Below are 25914 nucleotides of genomic sequence, written 5' to 3' on the forward strand. Positions count from 1 at the left end.
CCGGCCTCTCCCCGTCGGAGAGCGGGCCACGCACAGGAGCGGTGGGCCAAAAGGTTGGGTTGGGGTGCCGGGAGGGCCTCGGGTGCTGGGCGGGGGTGCAGGGCGGGGGAGGGGGCTGGGGGAGCGAGGCAGCACCGGGGAGCCCAGGGACTTGGCCGGGCCGAACGACGAGGAGAGGGTAGCGGTGGCGACCGGGCATCTGCCTACGAAGGGATACCTCCCGGTCCCCGGGGGCTTGCCGGCCGGGAAGATGAGCGCGGAGCCGCAGAACGGGCCCAAAGCCGGCTGCGTGGCCCTGAATGGGGTCCCTCGGGACAGCCCCACGGCCGTCTCGGGTGCCCTGGGCAGGCTGCAGACTCAGCTGGCCCCGGAGGAGGAGACCCAGATTCGGCTGCTGCCCACGACCCCCGGAGAGGAGCCCCCAGGGGCCGAGGGCTCCCCGGCGCCCCGGACGGCGCTCTCCGCGCGGCGCTTCGCGGTGCTCCTGATCTTCAGCCTGTACTCGATGGTCAACGCCTTTCAGTGGATCCAGTACAGCATCATCAGCAACGTCTTCGAGGGCTTCTACGGCGTCTCCTCGCTGCACATCAACTGGCTGTCCATGGTGTACATGCTGGCGTACGTGCCCCTCATCTTCCCAGCCACCTGGCTGCTGGACACCAAGGGCCTGCGCCTCACCGCCCTGCTGGGCTCCGGCCTCAACTGCCTGGGCGCCTGGGTCAAGTGCGGCAGCGTGCAGCAGCACCTGTTCTGGGTCACCATGCTGGGCCAGGCCCTGTGCTCCGTGGCCCAGGTGTTCATCCTGGGCTTGCCCTCCCGCATCGCCTCGGTGTGGTTTGGGCCCAAAGAGGTGTCCACAGCTTGTTCCACCGCCGTGCTCGGCAATCAGGTAAGGTACTAGGGTTGATAGATGAGAATCGGATGCTTAAAGGACCAGATAAAGTAATAGGCCATGTGAGCTAGGCATACGGACGGACCTTCAGGAGGCTTGTCTAATAAAGAGATAGGAGTCAGCCTTGGCTTAAAGGGGGATTTTGGTCTCTTTGTAAGGAAAAGACTTTGAAAAAACAGTTTAAAGTGAGCACCTGATCACTTCACTTGGAGAATTACCTGTAAAATAATTAACTGAAATGGCTCCTATGTGCCTGGCTTCATAGAAGACTTGGCAGTGCAGTAATGAATGAGACTTGGGTAGGTATTATTTTTGTCACCCACGTCAGTGTATTTGCAAAAGACGTATTGGATTCTGGGAAGTTTGTTCCATTTGCGTGGTCAGTGTGACTAGCCCTGTTTAGTTTTATATAGTAGCAGCCTGCAGAGTGCTTGGTACATAACAAACACTTATACATGACTGCTAAATAGATGTTCTCGTCTAGAGATAAAAATCTCACAAAATTCCTGAGTCCAATGACCAATTTTTAACGGTAAGAAAATGAAGATAAATCACAGATCTTGGAACCCATTGTAAAGTCTCCATTGCCAAGTCTCCATTAAGGTGCTTGTTAGTCTTGTCTTACACCATAGGTCCAAATTCCATTAGCATGACTAGGTAGAATGTGTGGTTTTTTAAAATTGCAGATTGATTCTCTTATAACTTAAATTTTGCATATGGAGTTCTATACTTTATGGAAATTGTATTGAGTGTTCACTAGCCTGAGGAGAGTCTAGTTAAAAATCTGTACACCAAGAACTTCACATGTCTCTCTACTACATGTAGCAATATATGTAGTTATGTAACAAAAGAATGTTACTTCTCCCCTAGCTGGTTTGGATCAGTGTGGATAGAGCGTTGGCCTGTGGACTGAAGAGTCCTGGGTTCAATTCCAGTCATGGGCACATGCCTGGGTTGCAGGCTCAATCCCCAGTGGGGATCGTGCAGGAGGCAGCCAAGCAATGATTCTCTCTCATCATCTATGTTTCTCTCTCTTCCTCTCTGAAATAAAAATATATATATATACTAAAAAAAGAAACTAATAAAAAAAGTTACCTCCAATCCAATACTTGTTTCAAGATCACAATAAGATTTATTTAAAATCTATAAAAAAAAGACAAACTCTACATGCTTTATATTTATTTCCTTTCTCTAAAAGTGCAGAAGGGGTAGCTTGAACTATAGTTGTTTTGTATCCAAAATATTTTGTGACCAATATTTTATTTTATTTAAAATATATTTTATTGATTTTTCACAGAGAGGAAGGGAGAGAGATAGAGAGTTAGAAACATCGATGAGAGAGAAACATCGATCAGCTGCCTCCTGCACACCCCCCACCGGGGACGTGCCCGCAACCCAGGTACATGCCCCCGACCGGAATCGAACCCGGGACCCTTTAGTCCACAGACCGACACTCTATCCACTGAGCCAAACCGGTTTCGGCGTGACCAATATTTTAGTTGTTTGCTTCTGCATGCTTGGATAGGAACTATTTATTTAAGTATTTTACATTTACATGCCCTAACCGGTTTGGCTCAGTGGAAGAGCCCTGGCCTGCAGACTGAAGGGTCCCAGGTTCGATTCCGGTCAAGGGCATGACCTTGGTTGCAGGCACATCCCCAGTAGGGGGTGTGCAGGAGGCAGCTGATCGATGTTTCTAACTCTCTATCCCTCTCCCTTCCTTTCTGTAAAAAAACAATAAAATATATTTTTTAAAAAAAGTATTTTACATTTACAAAATTATATTCAAGATTAAGACTTCATTGAGCATGACAAATATTATCAACTCCATAGCCATGGATTATCTATTTCATGGATAATAAATGGAAATGTCTTCTCATAGGTAGATTTCCCTCTAACCATCAGCATATCTCTGGGCCTTCTTCCTATATCTACCTGGGTGTTCTCATCCTTCCTTGACTCCAGTAGCTCATGACCCCCATGTGTGCAACGTCAGCCTAGATTATGGAGTGATCATTTATAATAATATACAACATTATTCAGCACTCATTAAAACTTGGGACCATATTAAGTCCTTTACTTGCATGTGTCATTTAATTAGTAATGTAAGGTAGGAACTATGATTCTCCCCAATTTATAGATGCAGAAATTGAGTCTTGAAGGGACGAAATTATTTCCTGAAAGTCACATAGCTAATTAGTGCCAGCATTCACACTCAAGTCTGTCTGACCCCTGAATTCCAGATTTAAATTAACCATCTAATATTGCCAGGTCTCTAACCTAAGAGAACCTTTCAAAACATATCAAGCCATTGCCCTGCTTTGAACTTACCAATGATTTCCCATAGTACTTAAAATCTAAACTCTACTTTGAATTATACAACCTTACTAATATGTCTTATTTGGTTCCTTAAACAATACTAAACTTGCATTTTGCATAAGCACCTTTGCAGAAGCATTCCCTCTGCCTGGGATGTTCTTCCTGCTTAGGATGACATTATTACATCCTTATTGTCACTGAGTTCTCAGTTTAAACTCATTTTAAATATCACTCAGTGGCAATTCTTGACAATCCCATTTAGAGTTGTCCAATCATTCTCTTATTACATAATTATACTTTAATTCTCTATGTAGTGCTTATCACTGTCTGGTATATTTATATGTTTGTATATTAACCATTTTTTATTACTCACTTCCCATCCCCACCATCAGATTGTAAGTTTCATGAAAATAGGCACAAGGTCTGAATGTACACACTTGTATCACCAGCATTTGTTACAATGCCTGGCACATTGTAGAGTCTCTATAAAAACTGCTTGGCTATATGGATAAGTTTCAGATTCATAGATACTGGCCAGCTAGATTTAGCCACTTGGATATTCCATACGACCCCACCAATCAAAATTGACTTTGCCTCCTAGCTCTTTTCTATTCATTTCTACTGCCACTGTCTTAGTTTTGGCCGCCTGCAGCCGTCACCCAGAGAGCTTGCTAACTGACCTTTCCATCCACAGCTCTTGCTCTCTTCCCTCTATTCTCCACATCCATCCAGCGTGGTCTTTCTGATAGCTCTGTCTGGGCACTCCCCTGCAGCGGCTTCCATTGCCCTTCGGATAAAATTCAAACTGTCTAAGATGACTTTTTTTTAAAATATATTTTATTGATTTTTTACAGAGAGGAAGGGAGAGAGATAGTTAGAAACATCGATGGGAGAGAAACATCAATCGGCTGCCTCCTGCACATCTCCCACTGGGGATGTGCCTGCAACCCAGGTACATGCTCTTGACCGGAATCGAACCTGGGACCTTTCAGTCCGCAGGCCGACGCTCTATCCACTGAGCCAAACTGGTTTCAGCTAAGATGACTTTTTATATGCCTCTCTGGTCCCAAGGTTAAAACCAGAGGTATAGCAAGGTCACCAAGAATAACTTGGAGGTTGCGGTTGCCAAGGACTTGTTTTAAAGTTTTCAAATCTGACCGAGATTTCTGACATTTAGAAGAAGAAAGAATTCAAACTATTGTGACAGTGTCTGACGTTCCAGCTCGACCTCCTGCCAACTCCTCAGCCTTACCTCTCTCCACACCCCCATCCATCCTCTCATGCCTACTCCTTCTCTGCTCTGAGGGAAACTGTGCTCTACTCAGTTTCACACAAGGTCATGCTCTCTCTTTCCTTTGTACATGATGTCCCCTTGTCTGGGAACATTTCTACTTCACTTGGCTAACTCCAGTTTCTTTTCTTTCTTTCTTTTTTAAAAAAATATATTTTTGTTCATTTCAGAGAGGAAGGGAGAGGGAGAGAGAGAGAAACATCAATGACGAGGGAATCACTGATTCACTGCCTCCTGCACGCCCCCTTACTGGGGATCGAGCCTGCAACCCGGGCATGTGCCCTTGACCTGAACCGAACCTGGGACCCTTTAGTCCGCAGGCTGACGCTCTATCCACTGACCCAAACCAGCTAAGGCTAACTCCAGTTCCTTAACCAGATCTTTGCTCCTCCAGAAACTTTTCCTGAACTCCAAGTCTATATAAGGTGCTCTTCCGAAGCACTCTCTTAGCTAGGGTGACCCTCAGTTTGCCTGGGACAGTACACCTGTTGTCCAGTATAATTACTCCCGGAGTCCCTTTCACTCTGAGTACTATTCTTATTTGGATCATAAATTACTTGATCTTCTCAGTCTTATCACCTACTTCTCCATTATAATACTATACTTACTACTCTCTTGTAATTACCTGTTTAATTATCTCTACCGAGCGTTTTGAAAGGGAGCAAATGAAATATTTGGTAAATGTTATCTCTGCCTCCCTTTTTTTTTTTTTTTTAATACTCACCTGAGGATATGTTTATTGATTTAGAAAATGAACCATTTTTGGCTCTTTTAAGAGAAAATGATTTTAGGGAGAGAGAAATATCAATGTAAAAGAGAAACATCAACCGATTGCCTCCCATATGCACCCGATGAGAATCGAACCCACAACCTGAGTATGTGCTCTGACTGGGAACTGAACTGGCAACCACACCAACCAGGGCTGTTTATTGATTTGAGAGAGAGAGGAGGAGGTGGAGATTTAATAAAAAAAAAAAATCAACCAAAAAATGAGTTTGCGTGTCACCTCTGACACGCGTGTCATAGTTTCGCCATCACTGCCCTAATGACTAATGATATTGAGCATTTTTTTTCACGTGCATATTGCACATTTGTGTAGCTTCTTTAGAGAAATGTCTATTCAAGTCCTTTGCCCACTTTTGAATTGGGCTGTTTGTCTTTTTGTTGTCGAATCATAAGAGTTCTCTATGTATTCTGGATAGTAGACTCTTATCAAATATAAAATTTACAGATATTTTTTCCCATCCTGTAGGTTGTCTTTTCTCAATCTTATTTTGCATATTCTTATTCCCTTTTTTATTGTAAGCATCAAACTTTAGAGCATCATTATTTAGGTTACAGAAGCTCAGTGAATGCTTGTTGATAGGGAAGAGATCTGTCAGCAATTCCTCTTTAACGGTACCATTGTAAAAAGACATTAGAACGTGGTGCTTTCGAGTTCACAAAAGCACCTCACATACACTAGCTGTCCTCTTTGTGTTGTATTAACTGGCAGTATGTGCTTCTTTCTCTTCTAAGATAGCTGTTAACAGGACTGTTTATTTTACAGCTTGGAACTGCAGTTGGCTTTTTGCTACCACCAGTGCTGGTGCCCAACACTGTGAACAACACAGATCTTTTGGCTTATAACATCAGTACCATGTTTTATGGAACATCAGCCGTCGCCACACTTTTATTTATTTTAACAATAATTGGTAAGTGAATTATTTTCCCTAGAGCTTAAGTAGATAAATGCATGACAAACGTATGAAAAGAAAAATAACCAACCCTAAACATTGTTATTACTATCGCAAATGTCATTTGCTTGTTTCATTCTTGCCGTAACACTGTCTTGCTCAGGTAACGAATGTTACAGCTCTAGGGCTATGTATGGTCCATCTATTTTAATATTGTAAAGGGTTTGAAGACTAATTCATCTCACTTGTCTCCCTACTAACTTTTCTTTCCTGATAACTGTTGGTTTCAAACATTAACTGGCTCCTCCTTGCATATTCCTCTACATGTTCTGCATCTTCCGCTAACCTAGCCAGGGACAAGTTCTTGTCAATGCTTTGATATGATGCAGAAAGGCTACAATCCTAAGTCCTTCTGAGGATCCTCAATGTAACAATTGATTGGATCTGAAAATGTTGACCAGTGAATGACCCTGGGCAGTGGCAAGCTGTTCAGCAGAATTTCAAACTGTGGCAACTATCTACTTGTTAGGCCACGCCAGCACAGTTCTGCTGCCACCCTCCGTCACTGAGTCCTCTCGCCGGGGCCTGTGTCTTGAAGCAGTCAGTCAAAGTCAGCTGCAAGCAGCCATCATCAGTTTGGAAGAAGGTTTGGGAAGGTCTGCTTTTTAAAGTTTATTTTTAATGGGAAACAAGTTTGATTTCAGGGAAAGGGCTAGGTAAGGTTTATTTCAGTAACATACCTGCTAAGCTAACTATAATACTGCCCTTTAGGCGCTCAGTATATCTGAATGTGAGAGGAAGGGCACTTGAAAGATAAAAGGCCATCTTTTAATCATTAAAATTTACAATTAAATTGGGGTTTTTCATTTATATATTAATTTTTACCGTGGCTATAATAGTAATGAAAAATTCAAGTTTTATGATCTTCAAATATGAAATCCTCAAAGTTCAATGAAAGGTATGCTGAAGACGATAGAATGTTTTGATAGAGACTGCCTTCATAAATGAACTTCAGGTATAGGAAGCTCGGCCACATATTTAATTTCCCTTAAGATAATGAACAAAATATTTTCTTGGTAGCATAAGGAATATTCTGACATATCCAGTCTACTTATGGTTGGTTTTTGTGTTTCAGTTAGTGAGTGGCATATTTGTTGTGTGCAGACTACTGAAAAAGGACAAATTATCCCTGTACTATTTTAGCAGTTTAACAAAGTTTTAAAAGAAATCTATATATCTTTGATATATATGTGTGTGTATATATATATATATTTTATTGTCTAAAGTTTTACTTATGTCTCAAAGAAATCTATATTTTTAAAAAGCAAACTCTTAAGTATACTTTTCTGATAGCCATATTTGATTTGCTAGATGAAATATAGTTCATATGCATTTTGCATGCATGAGTCTTCCATTAGCAACAGGGATTATTACAATATAAAATTCTCTTTCCTTCGATTGCTTATGAATCTTCACATAAATTCTGGTTTTCCTTTTCTTTATTGTTTTCAAATTGTATCTTTGGAAGAAGTGAGAGTAATAGATTATATATGAGATATCTATAGATATGAAATTACATATGCGCACATATGTGCTTAAACATATATAATGAGATGCTACAAATATAAGATTTTTATCTGTTAAGGGAGAAGGCAAAAAAAATATAACAACCCCACAATAATCAGTGTGACCATTGGCATGTCACCCTGTGCTATTTGAGAATTTAAAAGAGAACTATTTATGTACATAATTATTTATGTACTCATAGTTTATAGTAGACAGTGAAAATAGAAATGGGGCTGGGGGAATGTAAAACATGGACTGGAAATGGAATAGGAAAAAAAGGGCTTACTGTCAAGTTTTGCTTGGTGACCAATCTTATGATATCAAGCCTAGTGTAAAAGCAAAACTATACATAGTTGTGATGTGAATGTCTTAGGTTGAAAATTGTGACATTTAAATTAAAATTTTAATTTGAATAAATTAACTATGTATCCAAATATTTGCTGTTGAGGAAAATTTGGGTTATTTAAAAAGTCCTTAATTACTCAAAGGTCCTAAGTTACTAAGACAATCCTAGTTTCTTCTAAATTCTACCCATAAATACTTTGGGAGCACAGCCTAAATTACTTTATAATTTATGTTTTTAGCAACGTGATATAACTAAATTGGTCTTTAGCAGTCTTTCTAAAATACTGTCTTGAGGGTTCATGCCATGTAACTCTTTTACCCTCCCTCACAGAGCTTGAGTATAATCCATCTGGCGTTTCTAAATTAACCCAAGCCCTACACTAAATTTACACTACTACCCCCTTCTTATTGGGAGAACTCTATTACGGCCTCTAACATTTGATTGCTTGATATGTATCAAACATGCGTAAAGGCACACTATATGCTTATCTCATTTAATTAATTAATTGTTTTATTGGCACAAGTTTTTGGTGGGGAAAAGAGAAGGGGGTAAGAAGGCAGTTGTTTTTCAGTTTCAAAAGATAAGGAAAAAGCCGTCTTTCATCCTCTGAAAATGCAGTACAGGGTCACAGACCAATGGTTTTTTGTTCCTTTGTCTTTCCTTCATATAGACTTAAACCCAACTTTATTATATCGTGTAGCTGGTAGATACACGCCTGATTTTGTTCCAGAGGACAACTGACTGCCTAAAATGAAAAGATCACATTTCTATTCAGAAAATAAATCTAGTGGATTTAAAGACTATCAAGAATCGTTTTTATTTTGCATTTGAGTTCAGATCTGAGCCATTTAGACTCATTTTACCATAGTAAATAAAAACCGAAGGAAATTAAGATTCAGTAAATATTCATTACTACCTTGTAAGCATTTTTGCACTCTGAAACTTTGCTTTACAACTGTGTGAGTTCTGTATGACCAATATTAATAAAAAAGATATTTCCTATCTTAACTAGGACCCTTTCAGGAAAGGACAACAGACTTCCTCAACAGTGCAAGGAGCAGATAGGGTGAAAGGAAGAGGAGAAATTGCAGCAACTTAAACATTTATGTCTACCAGTCCTCCAATGTAAGGATATTACAAAGTAAATATGTATGAGATATGTCTCCTCTTGAATTAGTTGTGAGACCTGTAAAACTAGAAGTCTGTTTAGTTATATCATAGTTAATCATGTTTTGGTGAGTAAAGAACTTTAAGTTTTTAATTTTTAGCAGCAAATAGGAGAATTTTAAAGAATTGCAGTATTATATGGAAGTTTTAAGGATCATTTCTTTTGCAGTGATTTTCCCAGCTGGCTGGGTATTAATAGCATTTGGAGAATTTTTTTTTAAAATTTAAGTTCTTTATTGTTTAAAGTATTACATAAATCTCCTTTCCCCCCCATTGACCTCTCCCTAGGCGCCCCCAACCCCCAGAGAGTTTTGTGTTTAATACAGATTCACAGGTTCTGTTCTGGAGGTTCTGATTCTTGGATAGTCTCGTAAAATCTGTACTATTTTAAATTTTCTATGTGATTATTATTGACAGCCAGGTCCATCAGAGCTAGCCCACTTTTTAAAAAATATATATTTTTTATTGATTTTTTACAGAGAGGAGGGAAAGGATAGAGTTAGAAACATCAATGAGAGAGAAACATCGATCAGCTGCCTCCTGCACACTCCCCACTAGGGATGTGCCCGCAACCAAGGTACATGCCCTTGACCGGAATCGAACCTGGGACTCTTCAGTCCACAGGCTGACGCTCTATCCACTGAGCTAAACCGGTTAGGGCTATCTAGCCCACTTTTAAACAACAAGGCAGACCTTCATTGTTGGAAGAAATAGCCACTATTAAAAAAAAGAGAGAGAAAGAAGTTCTGGTCTTTTAGAAAATACTACTTTTTTCCTAATCTTTATTTCATTGATTCAAAAATGTACACTTTTATCACGAAATCTCTGAAATCAAAATGCTTTTAATAATTAATGGCATCTAAGATGAATAAGTTCCACATTATGCCCATACTTAACAATACCATATTGTGAACTTAAAATTTATTACTAGGGCACATCTCGTGTTGCGTTTTTTTCACAATTAAAAAAAATCGATGGCCTATAACATTGGTGCCAACTGAGACATGATTATGTGAAAACCTTCTATTGATACCTAGCAAGATCATTGTATGCCAGCATCAGACCATCTTAGATTTCAATGAAATACAGTATTTTCCACTTTATTTTGGTTTAAATTTTTGAGTCAGTACTAAGACTAGATTTTGATTTCTGATGTACCAGATTTTAGCGATACTGGAAGAAATAGCCAATAGCTAGCCAAACCCTACAGAAATCTCTCCCTAGCCATCTGTTGCAGGAAGTTAGTAGATCCTTCCCTGCCCAGCAAAAGGGCAGTCTCTAAATGGCTGCCTAAGAAGCCTGTGAAATCGGTCCCTAACTCCATAGAAATGGGCGGTGCTATGACTTGTAGAATCAGAAACCATCACACTTTTCTGTCTCTCAGCTCCACCCCTAGATTGCCCATATGTAGCTAGAGTGAGTCAGCAAGCAGTACCCCTGAATCCACCTGGACCTTTTCAGTTCTAGAGGTGGGATTGGATAGATGATAACACTTATGCCAGATTTCAGAAGAAATAGTTACTAACTCAAGACAATCCTCTAGAAGTTCAATAATATATTGGCTTGCCCCTACCTGATGTTACCTCTAACTACAAATTGAACTAAAGTTAGAAATATAATTGTTGAATACTTAATAAAGATTACTCTTGCTTAACTAAAACTGTAATAACCAGTGGGCAAGTTTGTAATGTATTGCTAATGGTTTTGCAGTTTTGAATGGGCCAAACCTCTTGAGTTTTAGTCAGTTTCAATGCCAAACTAGTCATCACTTAGAAATCAGTGAAAAACGAAAAGCCTTACACTTGGACTTTCACTGCCTCTTTGAATGTAAACTGAATTTAGTCACCTCACTAAGGAAGATGCATTTATTTCATGACCTTTTTCATGTACGTTTCCAGCATTCAAAGAAAAACCTCGCTACCCACCAAGTCGGGCTCAAGCAGCCATTCAAGACAGTCCCCCTACAGAATACTCCTATAAGAACTCAATAATGAACCTGTTTAAAAACATGCCTTTTGTCCTTCTATTGATCACATATGGTAAGTGGTTTCCTTTTATCTTCTTTGATGTCTCTATTAACCAAGGGTCCTCAAACTACCCGCGGGCCACATGCGGCCCTCCGAAAACATTTATCCGGCCACCGGGTGTTTTTGCCGCCGCTGCCTGTCCTGCTTAGCAGCCGACTCCTCCCGGGCCTGCAGTGCACATGTGTGAAATGTCTGAGGGACAGTGAACTGGCCCCCTGTTTAAAAAGTTTGAGGACCTCTGCTATAAACCTTTGAGCATTGTAGATTCTTTCCATTTAATCTAGTGGTTTGAACTTTCATTAGTGCAGTAGGGTTGTTAACTCTATAAAAGTAATGATAGCATAGTCATAAACTTAAATTAAAAAAGCAAAAACTTTAGGGTGGATTTTGTTACATGTTTTTAAAATAAATGAACAGACCTTGAGTAGAGAAGCAGTGCCTTCTTTTGTGAGTTCCATGGGTACTTTAGATGCTTTCTGAACTACAGTTAGGACTGCTGTAACCATGTGGGAATTGTCATCAACAGTCGTCTTGTTTGACCCTGTGCAGACTAGAGTCTTTCCTGACTCCTCGATCAAAACTAGACATTAAGGAGGTCACCTTGACCAGTTATAACTTAAAGGAAATTCTCACCCTCCCAGATTTTTCCAGATGGCTGACAGATACTCATCTTAACTCTGTGGCTTTAACTGCAATTTATTCTTTGTTTCTTATATTAGCACAGTTATATTCACCACCAACACCTCCTATATCTTTCTTACTTGCCTTCAGAAATCACTCACTTCTGTTTCCATTATGGTGGGAGTACACACCCTAGTATATAATTGTTTTACAGGTTATAACAAATTATGCCCTGACCTAAACTCTTACCCTTTTATCAAGATTAATTCCTTTTTCTTTTCTTTTTTTTTTTAATCTAATGAATTCCTGAATCTAAAACTTCTAACTAGGAAGTAGAGTGGTTCACTATTATCTCTTAGAGCAAATTCATTTCTTTAGCCTCTCATTTAAGGTGGCTTCTTTCCTATGCCCTTTTATCATTCGCCGTTTCCCAATACAAAATTCTCTTTCAGCCAAATTTATAACCAACCTCCTGTCACAGACATATACAATCACACACACAAGTATGCCTCCACATGCTTATATACTGTTCATTCTAGTTTCTGTGACTTTGTGCCATTATTTCTTGTACCAGAAATGTGCAAGCAGTTCTACAACAGCTAGCTTAACAGTTATCTCACTGTTGTTCATTTTATTTCACCAGTAATTATCAGATATCAACAGTAGTGCCATAGATGCTGTGTGAGCTAGGAAGAAGCATGATACAGATATGATTTTTGTTCTGAAATAATTATAATCCAATGGGAAGATAATAGAAACATCTGAAAAGTAAACAACAGTGTAAGAGATGTTTATCAAAAGGTAATAAGTTGTACAGCAAGTGCATGCTAAAGGCACCTGCTTCCATGATTACTAAAGCAGAAAATGGGAAATGTCACCTTTGCTCCCATTTAAAGTCTATGGCCATGCCACTAAGTGCCTGGAAAGAGAAAATCCGGAATATTTGTCAAGAGCTCTAATGACTAGAACATTATGCAGATATAAAAATGTGATGTTTGGCAGAAGAGAAACTATATAGTAAATTGCCCTGAGATCACTGATTACCCATACAGGAAAAGCAGAGTAAAATTAGGTCTCTACGTCATACCATACACAAAAATTAATTGTAATAAATTAAAGACAAAGGGTAAACATCAGACCTTTAAAGTTTTAGAAGGAAGTATAGGAAACCACATTAGTATTCTTAAAAGAATTTCTTAATGCAAAAAGTACAAACTTGAAAGAAAAAGATTGATAAAGATGATTGTTTCAAAATAATGGTCTTTTCTAAACAGCATCAGTAAAATGTGAAAAGACATAGATTCTGAGAAAAATGCCTGCAATGTATATAACCAACAGAGGCTTAGTACCTACAATATAAAAGTAACTCTATTGATCAACAAGAAAAGAGCAAGCAATCCAAGGGAATTGGAAAGCATTTATGTGTTTGTATGTGTGTAGTGTTCATATATACGCTCAACCTTACTAATAGCCAAGGAAATGGCAGTCAAAACCAGAGCAAGGTATACCAGTAATATCACTCAAATTGCCTCTCCCTAAAATTTTTTTAAAATTTAGTGAAAACAGGTTTGGCAAGAATGTGGAGTAAAGGAATTCTGCTGGTAGTGTAAACTGATGCAACCATTTCAAAGAGCAATTTGGCCTTATCCAGAAAGTATTCCTACTCCTAGGTATATACTTAGAGAAACCCTTATGCATAAAAACAAACACAGAATAATCATTACAACATTGTATTAGTGAAAAACTGGAAAACATTTTCCTATCATAATCTCTAGTAAGTTAGGTGTTAATTGATCAGTTTGTTGACAGGATAAGAGATACATAAATTGAAGTGTATCCACACACGGACTATTACACAGCAGAGAAAGCAAATGAACAGAACTAAAAATATCAGCACTGATAAATATCAAAACCATAATATTGAGAGATGAGAACAACTTGCAATGGATATAAATAATATATTATTTAGAGAAAGTTTAAATACACACAAAATTCTAATTGTAGTTTATGAATACACATAAATATCTAAAATAATTTTAACATCTAAAATGATAAATCCCAAGATCAGGATCAGGGTTATCTCTGAGAAATAATAAGAGAAAAGGGTAATTTAGCTAAGGTCTAGAAATTGAATCTGAAGCAAAGATGGTCAAGTGTTAATGTTCGACAAAGCTGGGTGAAGAGTAAAAGAGTGTTTGTCAAATTATTCTCTGTACTATTTTGTATGCTTGAAATATTTAGTAATAAAGAGAAAGAGAGAAATAATAACCTTAAGTTTCAACCAGGTTAAGAGACTTACCTAAAGCCACACATTATGTGCAAGGAAATACCAGGATTCAAACCTAGTCGTATGCTTCCTGATAACCAGCTGTTTTATTTCTCTCTTTTAAAGTATTCTTTAATTAATATTGTCTTACTAATTGCCTTGTCAGTCTTGATGCAGGGGTGAGATCTCTGAAGCAGGGATTGTGCCGTATGCTTTAACATTCATTAGCTCAAGTACACTGTGGGTGCTCAGTAAGCAATCCGTTGCTTCATTGCCATATACATTGTTATGTTGCTTCATTGCCATATACATTGTTATGTTGCTTCATTGCCATATACATTGTTATGTTGCTTCATTGCCATATACATTGTTATGTTGCTTCATTGCCATATACATTGTTATGTTGCTTCATTGCCATATACATTGTTTTGCGTGGGGCTATGATTCATGGTCAGTACATCAGAATCTAAATAGTGATAAATGGTGTAATGACAGAATTTTCCTATCATATTCTCTAGTAAGTTAGGTGTTCATTGATCAGCCCACATCCTGAAATGGCAAGAGTTCTTAATTTTCTCTGTCAACTGAGAAATACATTGTATTTTCACAATTGTCACAGAGAACTCCATAGCACTTTATGAACTGGTAATGGTACATTTATTTATAGTTTTCTGCTTCTTATTATAGGTATCATGACTGGAGCATTTTATTCAGTCTCAACATTATTAAATCAAATGATACTGACGTATTATAAGGTAAGCTTCTGCCGATATTGTGTTGCATGCTTGGCCAAGGATTTTCCTTTAGCAGAATTGCTGTTTGCGTGATCATAAGAGTAACGATTTATGACCTTGTTGCTGTAAAAGATTTATATTTGTTTCAATTGAGAATACATTTTAAAAAATATATTTTTATTGATTTCAGAGAGGAAAGGAGAGGGAGAAAGAGATAGAAACATCAATGATGAGAGAGAATTATTGATCGGCTGCCTCCTGAATGCCCCTACTGGGAATCAAGCCCACAACCTGGGCATGTGCCCTTGACCGGAATCAAACCCGGGCCCCTTCAGACTGCAGGCTGACACTCTACCCACCGAGCCAAACCAGCTAGGGTGCAATTGAGAATACATTTAATCTAATTTATAAAACACACAAAATGAAAAGCAGGAAGTTGTTACTGCTTTGACAATGCCTACCTTTTTAAAATTACTATTCTTTTTTAAAGAAATAGTGTGACTGGTTATATGGAAAAAGGCAAAAAACATTTTAAGGGAAACCAACACAAATATGAAGAAGTATATATCAAGCCCTGACCTCTCTTTGCTTCTGAAAAAGCTGTCAGATTAACCTCCTTTTCAGGCATCAGTGACTTACTTAGGAATTCTAACAAAAAATCACTGTACTTCTAATTATGGAGGATCAAGAAAATTCCCCTTTTTGATTTCTCCATATTTTAGGGTTTTTTTCTGGTTTGAAAATAGAATGTCCTTTATAATCTGCTTTACCTTCCTCTGCTCCCATCCTAAACACAGACCAAATCTTCCTATTATGTGGTATGCTTAATTCTACCTGATTATTTCCATTGACTATGTGAAGGTATGGGAATGTGAAGGATGCATTAGAATTGTAAGTGTCTGGTTAACTTCTTATGAAAATTCTTTTAAGGGAGAAGAGGAGAATGCTGGGAGGATTGGGCTAACACTGGTGATCGCTGGAATGGTGGGCTCCATTCTCTGTGGCTTATGGCTGGATTATACCAAAACATACAAGTAAGCGAAGGTAGATAGATGTATGGTGTTCATTTGGTTTTAAAGAAAACTTTGCTTTTTAGTTTAAAAAAATCAAAAAAGTGTTATTACTACAAGACTTGGATTCTAGGCACTCTTAGGTTCCCTTCGCTTCTGAATGTTTCTGTAGTTTACATATCGTCCAATTTTGTGGGTCGTATTTATTTAAAGTTTGAGAACTTGGATACATTATGAACTGTTCTCTTCCAATAATACTCATGCATACCACTTCTTTAAAAAAGTCCTTTCTGAGAAACACTTAACTCTGACAGAAGTTTTATGCTGCTTTTTTCTCATGTTGTGAGCTTAAAAACAAGCAAAATGATGTTCTTTCCTACCAGAAAATTATTATTATTGAGCATAAGGATTTTTTTGGTAAAAAAGTTTGACTACGGTGTCCCCAGCTATAGCACCACTTAACTATAATATAATACACAACATGAAAACACTATATTAATTGTACATCTATATGGAATCGGCAAAATAATAATACAAAAGGAAAAGCGAGTAATACCAACTGGGAGACTGAGAAAGGGGTTTCAGTGGCAGCATCTTTTGCTCTGAGCCTTAAAGAAATAGCTACAGTTTTTAACAGGCAGAAACTTTCCATTTGCTTGGGAGGAATACATGGATGAATGAATGAAGGAAAGTGAGGTGAATAAATGGAATAAATAAAATATGGAACTGTGTCCTGTCCACCTTCAAGGCCCAAAATATGTTTAATACCATTATCTAACCCAGTGGTTCCCAACCTTTTTTTGGCCATGCCCCACCTAAGCATCTCTAAATCCTGATGCCCCCGTGTGACATATAATTTTTATTATTCAAAAAGTGAACTCCTATTCACAAGGAGGAAGCCTAGAAGGCCATTAACTTGGTCTAAACAAGCTTCCAAAGAACATGGCATCCATGAAAGAGAAAAATAAAAGAACGAACGGAGAGTTGAAGTACTGAGCAAGAAATCACTAAGAAATTATTTTAAAAAAATAATATGAAGTGATATTAAAAAAGCAAATAAAGTTTCAAAACATATAATAGAGAACTGAAATGCATAAATATGTCACAATATATATTTACATTCTGTATATGAGGCCCCCACAACCATAAGAAATGCAAAAAATTCAGTTAATAACTCATTCTCACATTGCCCCCCTTAAAAATCAAATTGCCCCCCTGTGGGGCATGGGCCCCACCTTGGGAACCATTGATCTAACCCCTTTCAAATTACCTCTGATCATGAATTCTCCAAGATAGTTCTCCCATAACTTAAGATAGCACTTGCTACAGCTTCATTATTATGAAATGATAACTAGAGTGAAACCCATTAAATTTATAGATGAAGGGATCTTATGTAAGGGATTAAACTTATTAATAATTATTGGTCCATTATATAATTTAAAAACTTGATAGGCATAGCAATGTGTTCTCTGTTGCCCTGGCTGTCTTCTCAGGTTAGCTAGGAATTGTAGCAAGCAATATATAGTTCCTATCCTTAAGACACTTGTGGTCTAAATGGGGAAAACAAGTCAGTCACATAAAAAATTAAATAATAATAATACAGACTAAAATAGATGTCTGTATTGGAGTAAGCCCAATAGATATCAAGTTCCAATTATTTGGATAGTAAAATGATAAGAAATTTAGAAGAAAGAAACAATGTTGTAAGCTTCAATGGTTAGGAGAGGCATTTTGGAAGAGGTAGAATTTAACCCAAGTCTTGAAATATGGATAGGGAACCATCCCATTTGGTGACATGAAAATGATGTTATCCATATGAATATTCCTTCCTGTACTAGCATAAGATGTGGTGTGGGTTTTGTTGTCTGCTGTTGTTGAAATTTAAGCTTTGAAGTCCATGCTTGGGTGGAAATATTTTCCATAGATAAGGGAAACCTAATCTTGAAAACCAAAGTAATTATTACTGTGTGGACAGAGCCATGGCTAACCACATGATGATTATGCGCTTCGGCTATAATACTAACAATTTTGTTTTGTTTTGTTTTAGACAGACTACTCTGGTAGTTTACATTTTGTCTTTTTTGGGAATGGTTATATTTACTTTCACACTGGACCTTCAATACATTATCATCGTGTTTGCTACTGGAGGGGTGCTTGGGTAAGTATCAAAAGGTGATTAGGAGGAATAATAGCATGCTGTTATGATTCTGAAATATTACTACGGTGGGTTTTATTTTATAATAAATATATTCTTATTGATTTTAGAGGGAGAGGAAGGAAGTGGGGGAGAGAGAGAAAACCATCCATCGGTTGCCTCCTGCAGGTGCCCTGACCTGGGATCAAAATTGCAACCTTGGTGTGTGCCTGGATCGGGAATCGAAGTGGTGACCTTTCGGTGCACAGGACAACGCTCAACCAACTGAGCCACAGCGGCTAGGGCTATTGTGGTTTTTTTAATTTTTAAAGTTCATCCAAGGGTTCTTTAACATTTTAAACTTTAAAAGATTCATCTTGTGCACATAAATGTGTAATACTTTAGAAATATAAAAAATAGTTTTAAATTGGATTTTTTTTTTGGTATATGTAGGTGAAAAGTGGATAAGCCTTACTTAGTCCAAGTAACTTTATTTTTCTCAGGAAAATATTAGACATTGTTTTGCTTCTCAGTTCTTGTGACCTTGGGGGTCAATGGATGCACAATAAAAGTGCCTTACTTTCACATACCAACTTTAAGACATTCCCTTATCTGATCATTCAAATGGGCCTGAGAGGTAGAATGACTGCCTCTGTGTCACATTGCCCTTCTGCTAATCCTGTAATTCTGGATGCATTTTCCTAGTTTCTTCATGACTGGTTACCTCCCCTTGGGCTTTGAGTTTGCTGTGGAAATCACGTACCCTGAATCTGAAGGTACTTCATCCGGTCTTCTCAATGCTGCTGCACAGGTAAGCCTCTGACTTCCCTTCCACCTGAGACGACTGGTTTTCCGAATATTCCGGCGGATGATGAGTTTGACCCTAGTTTTTGTTTTTAAAATTCCACCTTTTAATGAATGATTCTAGAAGTCAAATCAAGTGAGTAAAAGCGTTAAGAAAATTCTGGGGAAAACGTTATACTTGTTTTTCAAAAGCAAATTTGATGAAAATAATTATTTTATTTTAGATTTTTGGAATTCTGTTCACGCTGGCTCAAGGACAGCTCACATCAGACTATGATCCGAGGGCAGGAAACATATTCCTCTGCGCTTGGATGTTTGTAGGCATCATTTTCACAGGTAAATCAGGCTATTTTTCTGGCAAAAGTACTTGTATTAGATTGTCTTTATGTTTAATTTTCACGTGTATTGATTCTGAATGGCTTGGCAGAACTCAAGACAAAAATGAGATAGAAAGCAGGCTATGATTTGTTTTCTTCCAACGATATGAAGCTGTTAATTTATCTTTGTTTCAAATTCAATACAGTCACTCTGCACAGAAAACAAAACTGTTGCAACAAGAGTCAGTAAAGAGCTGGAGTGGGGCCGTAACCGGTTTGGCTCAGTGGATAGAGCGTTGGCCTACGGACTGAAAGGTCCCAGGTTCGATTCTGGTCAAGGGCATGTACCTTGGTTGCGGGCACATCTCCAGTAGGGAGTATGCAGGAGGCAGCTGATCGATGTTTCTAACTCTTTATCTCTCTCCCTTCCCCTCTGTAAAAAAATCAATAATATATATTTAAAAAAAAAAAAAAAGAGCTGGAGTGGGCATACCCACCCTCAAGTTCTGATTCTGCTACTCACTTGCTGTATGACGTGAGACAAGCGACTTCACCTTTCAAATCCTCCTTCCCTCGTTTATGCAATAGGGTATTTAAAAGCCTGCCTTCAGGGGTTGTTATGAGGATCAGTGGAGGTGTCTAGCACCTAGGACAAGCCTAATCATGTTAGCTATTACTACAATGTGGTGGTGGTGTAAGAAGTCAGATGGCGGCGATGGAAATAGCACTTGGCATGGTTAGCCAGTTCTTACACTTCTTGGGTGTAATCAGAAGAGCCTGGAGCGGGAGAGTGGGTAGTGTCCCACCTCCAGAGAAAGAGCATGCTAAAGAACTTGGATCCATAGTTTGTCCAGACATACAGTGTAAAATTGGATTCAGAAGCAATGCATGTCCAGTAGTGCTCTCTGGTCCATACTGGCTTCTGTTATTTCACTTGCTCATTTCTTTCTGCCGCCCTTTACCAACATGAGAGACGGAATCTGTCCAGAAGATGGGAAGCAAGGCTTTCTTCTTACTATGTTTACTGAATACCTGATCATTCTTTTTGAAACCCCCAGCATGAAATCTTACCAGTGGTGAACATTTATTTCGGAAATACACAACCACATAAGATCACTGTTGTTCACTCGTTCTGTTTTTTTTTTTTTTTTTTTTTAATATATTTTATTGATTTTTTACAGAGAGAGATAGAGAGTTAGAAACATCGATGAGAGAGAAACATCGATCAGCTGCCTACTGCACACTCCCTACTGGGTATGTGCCCGCAACCCAGGTACATGCCCTTGACCGGAATCGAACCTGGGACCCTTGAGTCCACAGGCCGACGCTCTATCCACTGAGCCAAACCGGTTAGGGCTGTATATTTAGTTTCAATGACTAGGACCACCATGTATTCATTCAGTTGGTATTCATTCAGTTGCCCAAACAAGAACACTTAAGTCACCCACTTTTTTCTTTCTGTCCTCCCTGTTTTTTATATTCTTTGTAGGTGTGTTATTGAGCATTTAATGACTCTTTTTACCTGCTTTATGTCCATTTTTCATATTCTATCAAAGCAACGATTCTTACGGTTCTATTCTCAAATATCTCTAAACTTGTCCCTTTATCTCCATTTCTCACATATGCATGCCTCACCATGCCTCTCTCAGCAGGATTAAAGCCTCTTAACTGACCTTCCTGTCTCTAATCTTGTTGCCAAAAATGATCCTCCTTGCAACTGCCAGACTGAGCTCCTTGAGTTATCAGTCCCAAAGTTTGTATGTGTCCCCGAAGCTTCAAAAGGCCAGTATTAAAAATTTCAGAGCTTGGAGTAAGGAAAGGTTCATTTGTTCAAGAAGGCACCACCAACTTAAGAAGATGAGGATGCTGTAGACATTCCTGAAATCCATTTTAAGAGAGCCCAGAATTCAGGCTTCTTTTATGTCAAGGGAAAACAAGTGAGGAGGGAGGGCAAGATGTGATTGAGGACTCCAGATATCTGGGTGCCACCAGGGGTCCAAGGAAGAGGGTGAATCTCTACATCTCTTTGTTCCTGGCCCACTGATGTTGACCCTACTGGTCTGAGCCTGCTCTTGAGGCTCCTGCAAATCTTTGATAAACAGTCATAATTTTGTACATATTTTCCTACCTCCTCTGAGAGGCACCCCCTGGCAAGGCCTATTCTTTCAACAACTCAAGCCTCAAGCAGCATTCCTCTAATGATTAGCATAGCTACAGCAGGAGCTATGTGCCTGAAAGCCTTGGGGAAAATGCAGGCTAGAATTAAGATAGAGTCAGAGAGACTGAGAGAGCGTTTCACTCTATTACAGCCCTGATAGCATCCTCCCCTCTCAGATGCAGTGTAAACTCTTTACACGGTGTCCACAATACCTACCAACCCAGCCCCGTATCCTGCCATCTCCCTCAATGATCCCTGACTACCTCTAGTGCCAAGAATAGGCTAAGCTCTTCCTGTCCCAATAGTTTTGCATATGCTGTAATCTGCCCGCCCAGAATGCCTTCCTCTGTCCTCTCATATGTTTGACAAGTTCCTCCTCATTGTTCAAGTTTCAATTCAAATGTGTCTCCTCTGGCAAACCTTCCCTGATTTCCTTTGCCTAACATAGGCATCCCCCCGCCTCCATGCTCCCATGACACCTTATACAACCCCGAATTGTTGCAGTTCAGTATACAGTGCCTACGTGTCAATATCTCCCTACATGGGAAGGTGCTTTAGGGAAAGAATTGCACTGTTCATCTTTGTATCCTTGTTTCCTGGCATCCTGTATTTCCTCACTAATGAATGACTTGCTAATTACGTCAATGGCTTAGAGAGGTACTATTACTTTTTCAGACCACAAGGATGCTATTGAATATGATGGCACTGTGGTGGGCTAAATTTGACAAGATTAAAAAAGACTTTGCGCTACTTAGAGAAAGTACAATGCTACTCACTCTGCGGTAACTGTTGGTGCTTCTGTTTCAGCATTAATCAAGTCTGATCTGAGGAGACACAACATAAATACAGGAATTACAAACGGCGATATTAAAGCTGTAAGTAATAAATACTTCTATGATCATACTATTGAGAAATGTGTGCGTGGAAGAAGTGTGAAGCCAATCTATTCCTCAGCTCTTTCTTTATCCCTGAGCTGATTGTTGATCGGGCATAATGCATGTGCCAGATGTTATAAACTTTCTCATCGTCTGATCCTTTCCACAGGTGCCAGTTGATAGTCCCACAGATGAAGAATCAAAAACTGTTATGACGTCCAAGCAGTCAGAACCAGAAATTTGAGCTGAAAAGAAAAGTTAGTATCCTGTGATATTTGAGCTGTAAGGCTTGGTTCATAGGTTATGAGGCATGGACACTTACTTGAAAATTACTGTATGGCTCCCTACATGCAGTTACTGTTTTGCTTAATTAACTGAAGCAATATTTTGCTTACATCCTTTTAACACTACCATTATCTAACGAGTGTCCCATTTTTAGTCTTCTATCATCTATCTCAAAGGAAGCTTCTTGATATTTATTTTTCAAAAGTCAGTGTTTTTCTTTTTTGTGGAAAGTGGAAGCTTACATGGCTTTCTAAAATGATCGTGTGGAGGTCTAATCCCTTTAAGTCACAGAAGAGGACGTACAATTTATATGTAAAAATACCCAATAGGACCAAGTGTCCTATTGGCTCCCTTCCCAGCTGTCGAACCCCCTGAGTGTGAGTACAGTGTAGCGACAGGACACTTCAGTCCACCAAAGGGCAGTGCTGGGATGCTACTTCCAGACAACTGCTACAGTTTCCCGTTTCTTACATTCTTGTTACAAAGCGCTTTGTAACAGGTACTGGCATTGGCCATAAAACCATTCGGTGTACAGACTGAACCCACCCACGACTTTGGTCTTATGTTCTAGTTCAGCTCAGGAGCCAGGTACAGGCTCAGCATCTTGACTTCTCTGCTCTGTCTTCTTATCATGGAAGAAATGGTAACCTATATTTTTTCACTCTGGTTTGAAAGAGAGATGTTTTGTACCCACTGGCTTTTTTACTCGCTTCCCCCCCCCCCCCCCCCCCAATATATACCTTTCTAGTAAGAAAATTTCATCATATGTGTAACTGGCTTTTCCATGATTTCTTGTATCACATCGTATACTTTTGCCTTGAAGATTCCTAAGATGAGGAAATCTGTGCCCAGCCTGGGTGGTCCGATTTAGTGGAGACCGCTTAAAATGCTGTCTAGCCCTGGGCTGTGTGGCTCGGTTGGTTGGAGCATCGTCTTATGCGCTGAAAGGTGGTGGGTTCAATTCCCAGTCAGGGCTACTCAGGTTTCAGTTCGATCCCCAGTTGGGGTGAGTACGGGAAGCAACTGATCAATGTTTCTCTCTTTCCCCTTCCTCTCTAAAATCAATAAAAAGGGCATGTCCTCAGTTGAGGATTTTAAAAAATGCTATCTATGCTAATTCTCCAGTGACATTTTTTTAAAAAAATATATAGTCTTTTTACACAGAGGAAGGGAGAGGGATAGAGAGTTAGAAATATCAATGAGAGAGAACCACTGATCAGCTGCCTCCCGCATACCTCCTACTGGGGATGTGCCTGCAACCAAGGTACATGCCCTTGACCGGAATCGAACCTGGGACCTTTCAGTCTGCAGGCTGGCGCTCTATCCACTGAGCCAAACCAGTTAGGGCTCCAGTGTCATTTTTAATTTTTTTTTAATTTTTATTGATTTTAGAGAGGAAGGGAGAGGGAGGGAGAGAGAGATAGAAACATCAATGATGAGAGCAATGATGAGAGAGAATCATTGATCGGCTGCCTCCTTATTGGAGATTGAGCCTGAAACTCGGGCATGTGCCCTTGATGGGAATCGAACCCGGGACCCTTCCATTCACAGGCCAATGCTGTAGCCAAACAGGTAGGGCTCTCCAGTGTCATTTTTTATGACTATTCCCCTTTGAGAAATACGGTACCCAGGCATGTGCTCCCTCGGTTTGTCAAGAGAGTGGGTCTTGTCTTCACCACACTGTACAGTCTCCATACTGTAGGAACAGTCAGCGCTTTCACACGCTCAGGGGAAGCAGCATAGGACCAAAGGTGTTTCCACAGTGCCTACCTCTGCGTTTTGTTTACAGTGAGAATTTAGATGTTGTTCACATCCCGACTCTCTAAACTGATAAGGGAATATCCTCTTCAGAGTAATGACATTTAACAACCGTGATATTTATATTTGTCCACACAAACAAGAAAAGCCAACCCGCTGTACCCTTGATACCCTTGAAGTGAATTAGCAGCTCTGATCTGAGCATCACATATGCATCGCTTTATCCTGGAACGATAACATCGTCTGTAATCAACCGATTATGTAGAATCTTACCCAGAGGCTGTGTCACCAGAACAACTCGGCCGGGAGCCAGGAACTCCAGGTCCTGGATCTGTGTCTAGCCGTCTCTTCATCCATATAATGAATGTATTCAATTTGATCTCAAAGATCTTTTAAAAAGTCATCATGAGGTGGACCAAATCATGGTGCCACAGGAACTTAACTAAAATATAGCTGAGACATTCCCTGGGCAATTGGATAAACACTATGTTTGTTACTTTGTGGATACGGGGATTTGAAATCTGTCTTTTTAGCCTTTTTATTCAGTTGGTGAGAGCTCTGGCAGAATATGCTGACTCATTAACTTCCTTAGCTATTTACATCAAGATTTTATGGCCCCAAATTTATTCTAAGGTCCCTCCTCTGAGTGATTGTTGTTGTTTTTTTGTTTGTTTGTTTTTTAAATATATTTTTATTGATTTCAGAGAGGAAGGGAGAGGGAGAGAGAGGGATAGAAACATCAATGATGAGAGAGAATCATTGATCGACTGCCTCCTGCACGACCCCAATGGGGACTCAGCCTGCAATTGGGGCACATTCCTTGATCGGAATCAAACCCAGGACCCTTCAGTCCACAGGCTGATGCTCTATCCACTGAGCCAAACTAGCTAGCGCGATTGTTTTTTATTTTTAAACTATCAGTGTTATTTGAAATAATCATGTACTTGTTGAGTTCCTGAAATTACAAATAAAAATTGGAATACTTTATTTCTGAAAAGCATATACTAGTACATGTCATATCTATTTTTCCTTGTTGATTAATAAAAAAATGAAATATATGAGAAAATACAAAATGAATTGATAATTTTTCTGTCAAAGTTATCTGTAACATGTCAAACAAGAATATCATATAATTCTGTATCATACCTGGGAAATGGAGTTGGGTAACCAACATGTGTGTAAATTTTTAATCAAATGATTTGAGAGAAAAACCAGATGCTTTCCATAGCTGTTGCATTTATAACTGTCGCAGATACAGCTTTTGCCCTCTGTGAATGTGGGAAAATGTCTTTAAAACTCTGTTTATGTGTAAACTCAGAGTATTTTTGGGAGAATCCCTGTCTGTCTTAAGTCATTTTTCATGTTCTGATTACTCGCTCTTTGTAATACTTGTCTGTATGCTTGTTCTTCAGTATGTCAGACTGGAAATAAATTTATTTTTTTAATGTTAATTTTGTATGGCTTTTTTTTTTAAGATCGGATACTTAAGTACCCATGGGGAGTGGAAAGAGATGAGAAGATTTCAGAGTGGGCGGGGGAGGGAGCGAGGTGGTTTGTGGAGCTAAGTCCGTGTAGCATGGGGGGCTTATTCCTCTCCTTTCTTTGATGCCTGTCCCCTCCTGGGCAGATTGGCTGCCCGCAGTGAGCCACCATGGGACACTACACCTA

General features: G+C 39.3%; 2 protein-coding genes across 2 annotated transcripts in view; one reads left to right on the top strand and one right to left on the bottom strand.

The window, feature by feature from the left end:
* Nucleotides 1–22154, bottom strand: part of SPATA45 (spermatogenesis associated 45) — a 38711-nt gene extending 16557 nt beyond the window's left edge. Inside the window, exon 1 of the mRNA XM_059674652.1 lies at nt 22105–22154. The gene's annotated coding sequence lies outside the window, so the exon portion shown is untranslated. The remainder of the gene's footprint in view (nt 1–22104) is intronic.
* Nucleotides 11–25697, top strand: FLVCR1 (FLVCR choline and heme transporter 1). Its single transcript, XM_059674651.1, has 10 exons — nt 11–889; nt 6052–6196; nt 11156–11296; nt 14859–14926; nt 15836–15939; nt 17963–18073; nt 18755–18860; nt 19078–19189; nt 22136–22203; nt 22373–25697. The coding sequence occupies exons 1-10, from the start codon at nt 251–253 to the stop codon at nt 22445–22447; spliced, it is 1569 nt and encodes a 522-aa protein (XP_059530634.1). The 5' UTR covers nt 11–250; the 3' UTR covers nt 22448–25697.
* Nucleotides 25698–25914: the final 217 nt, after the last annotated feature.

The sequence above is a fragment of the Myotis daubentonii genome, chromosome 18 (genome assembly GCF_963259705.1).
Source record: "Myotis daubentonii chromosome 18, mMyoDau2.1, whole genome shotgun sequence".
NCBI classification, from domain to species: Eukaryota; Metazoa; Chordata; class Mammalia; order Chiroptera; family Vespertilionidae; genus Myotis; species Myotis daubentonii.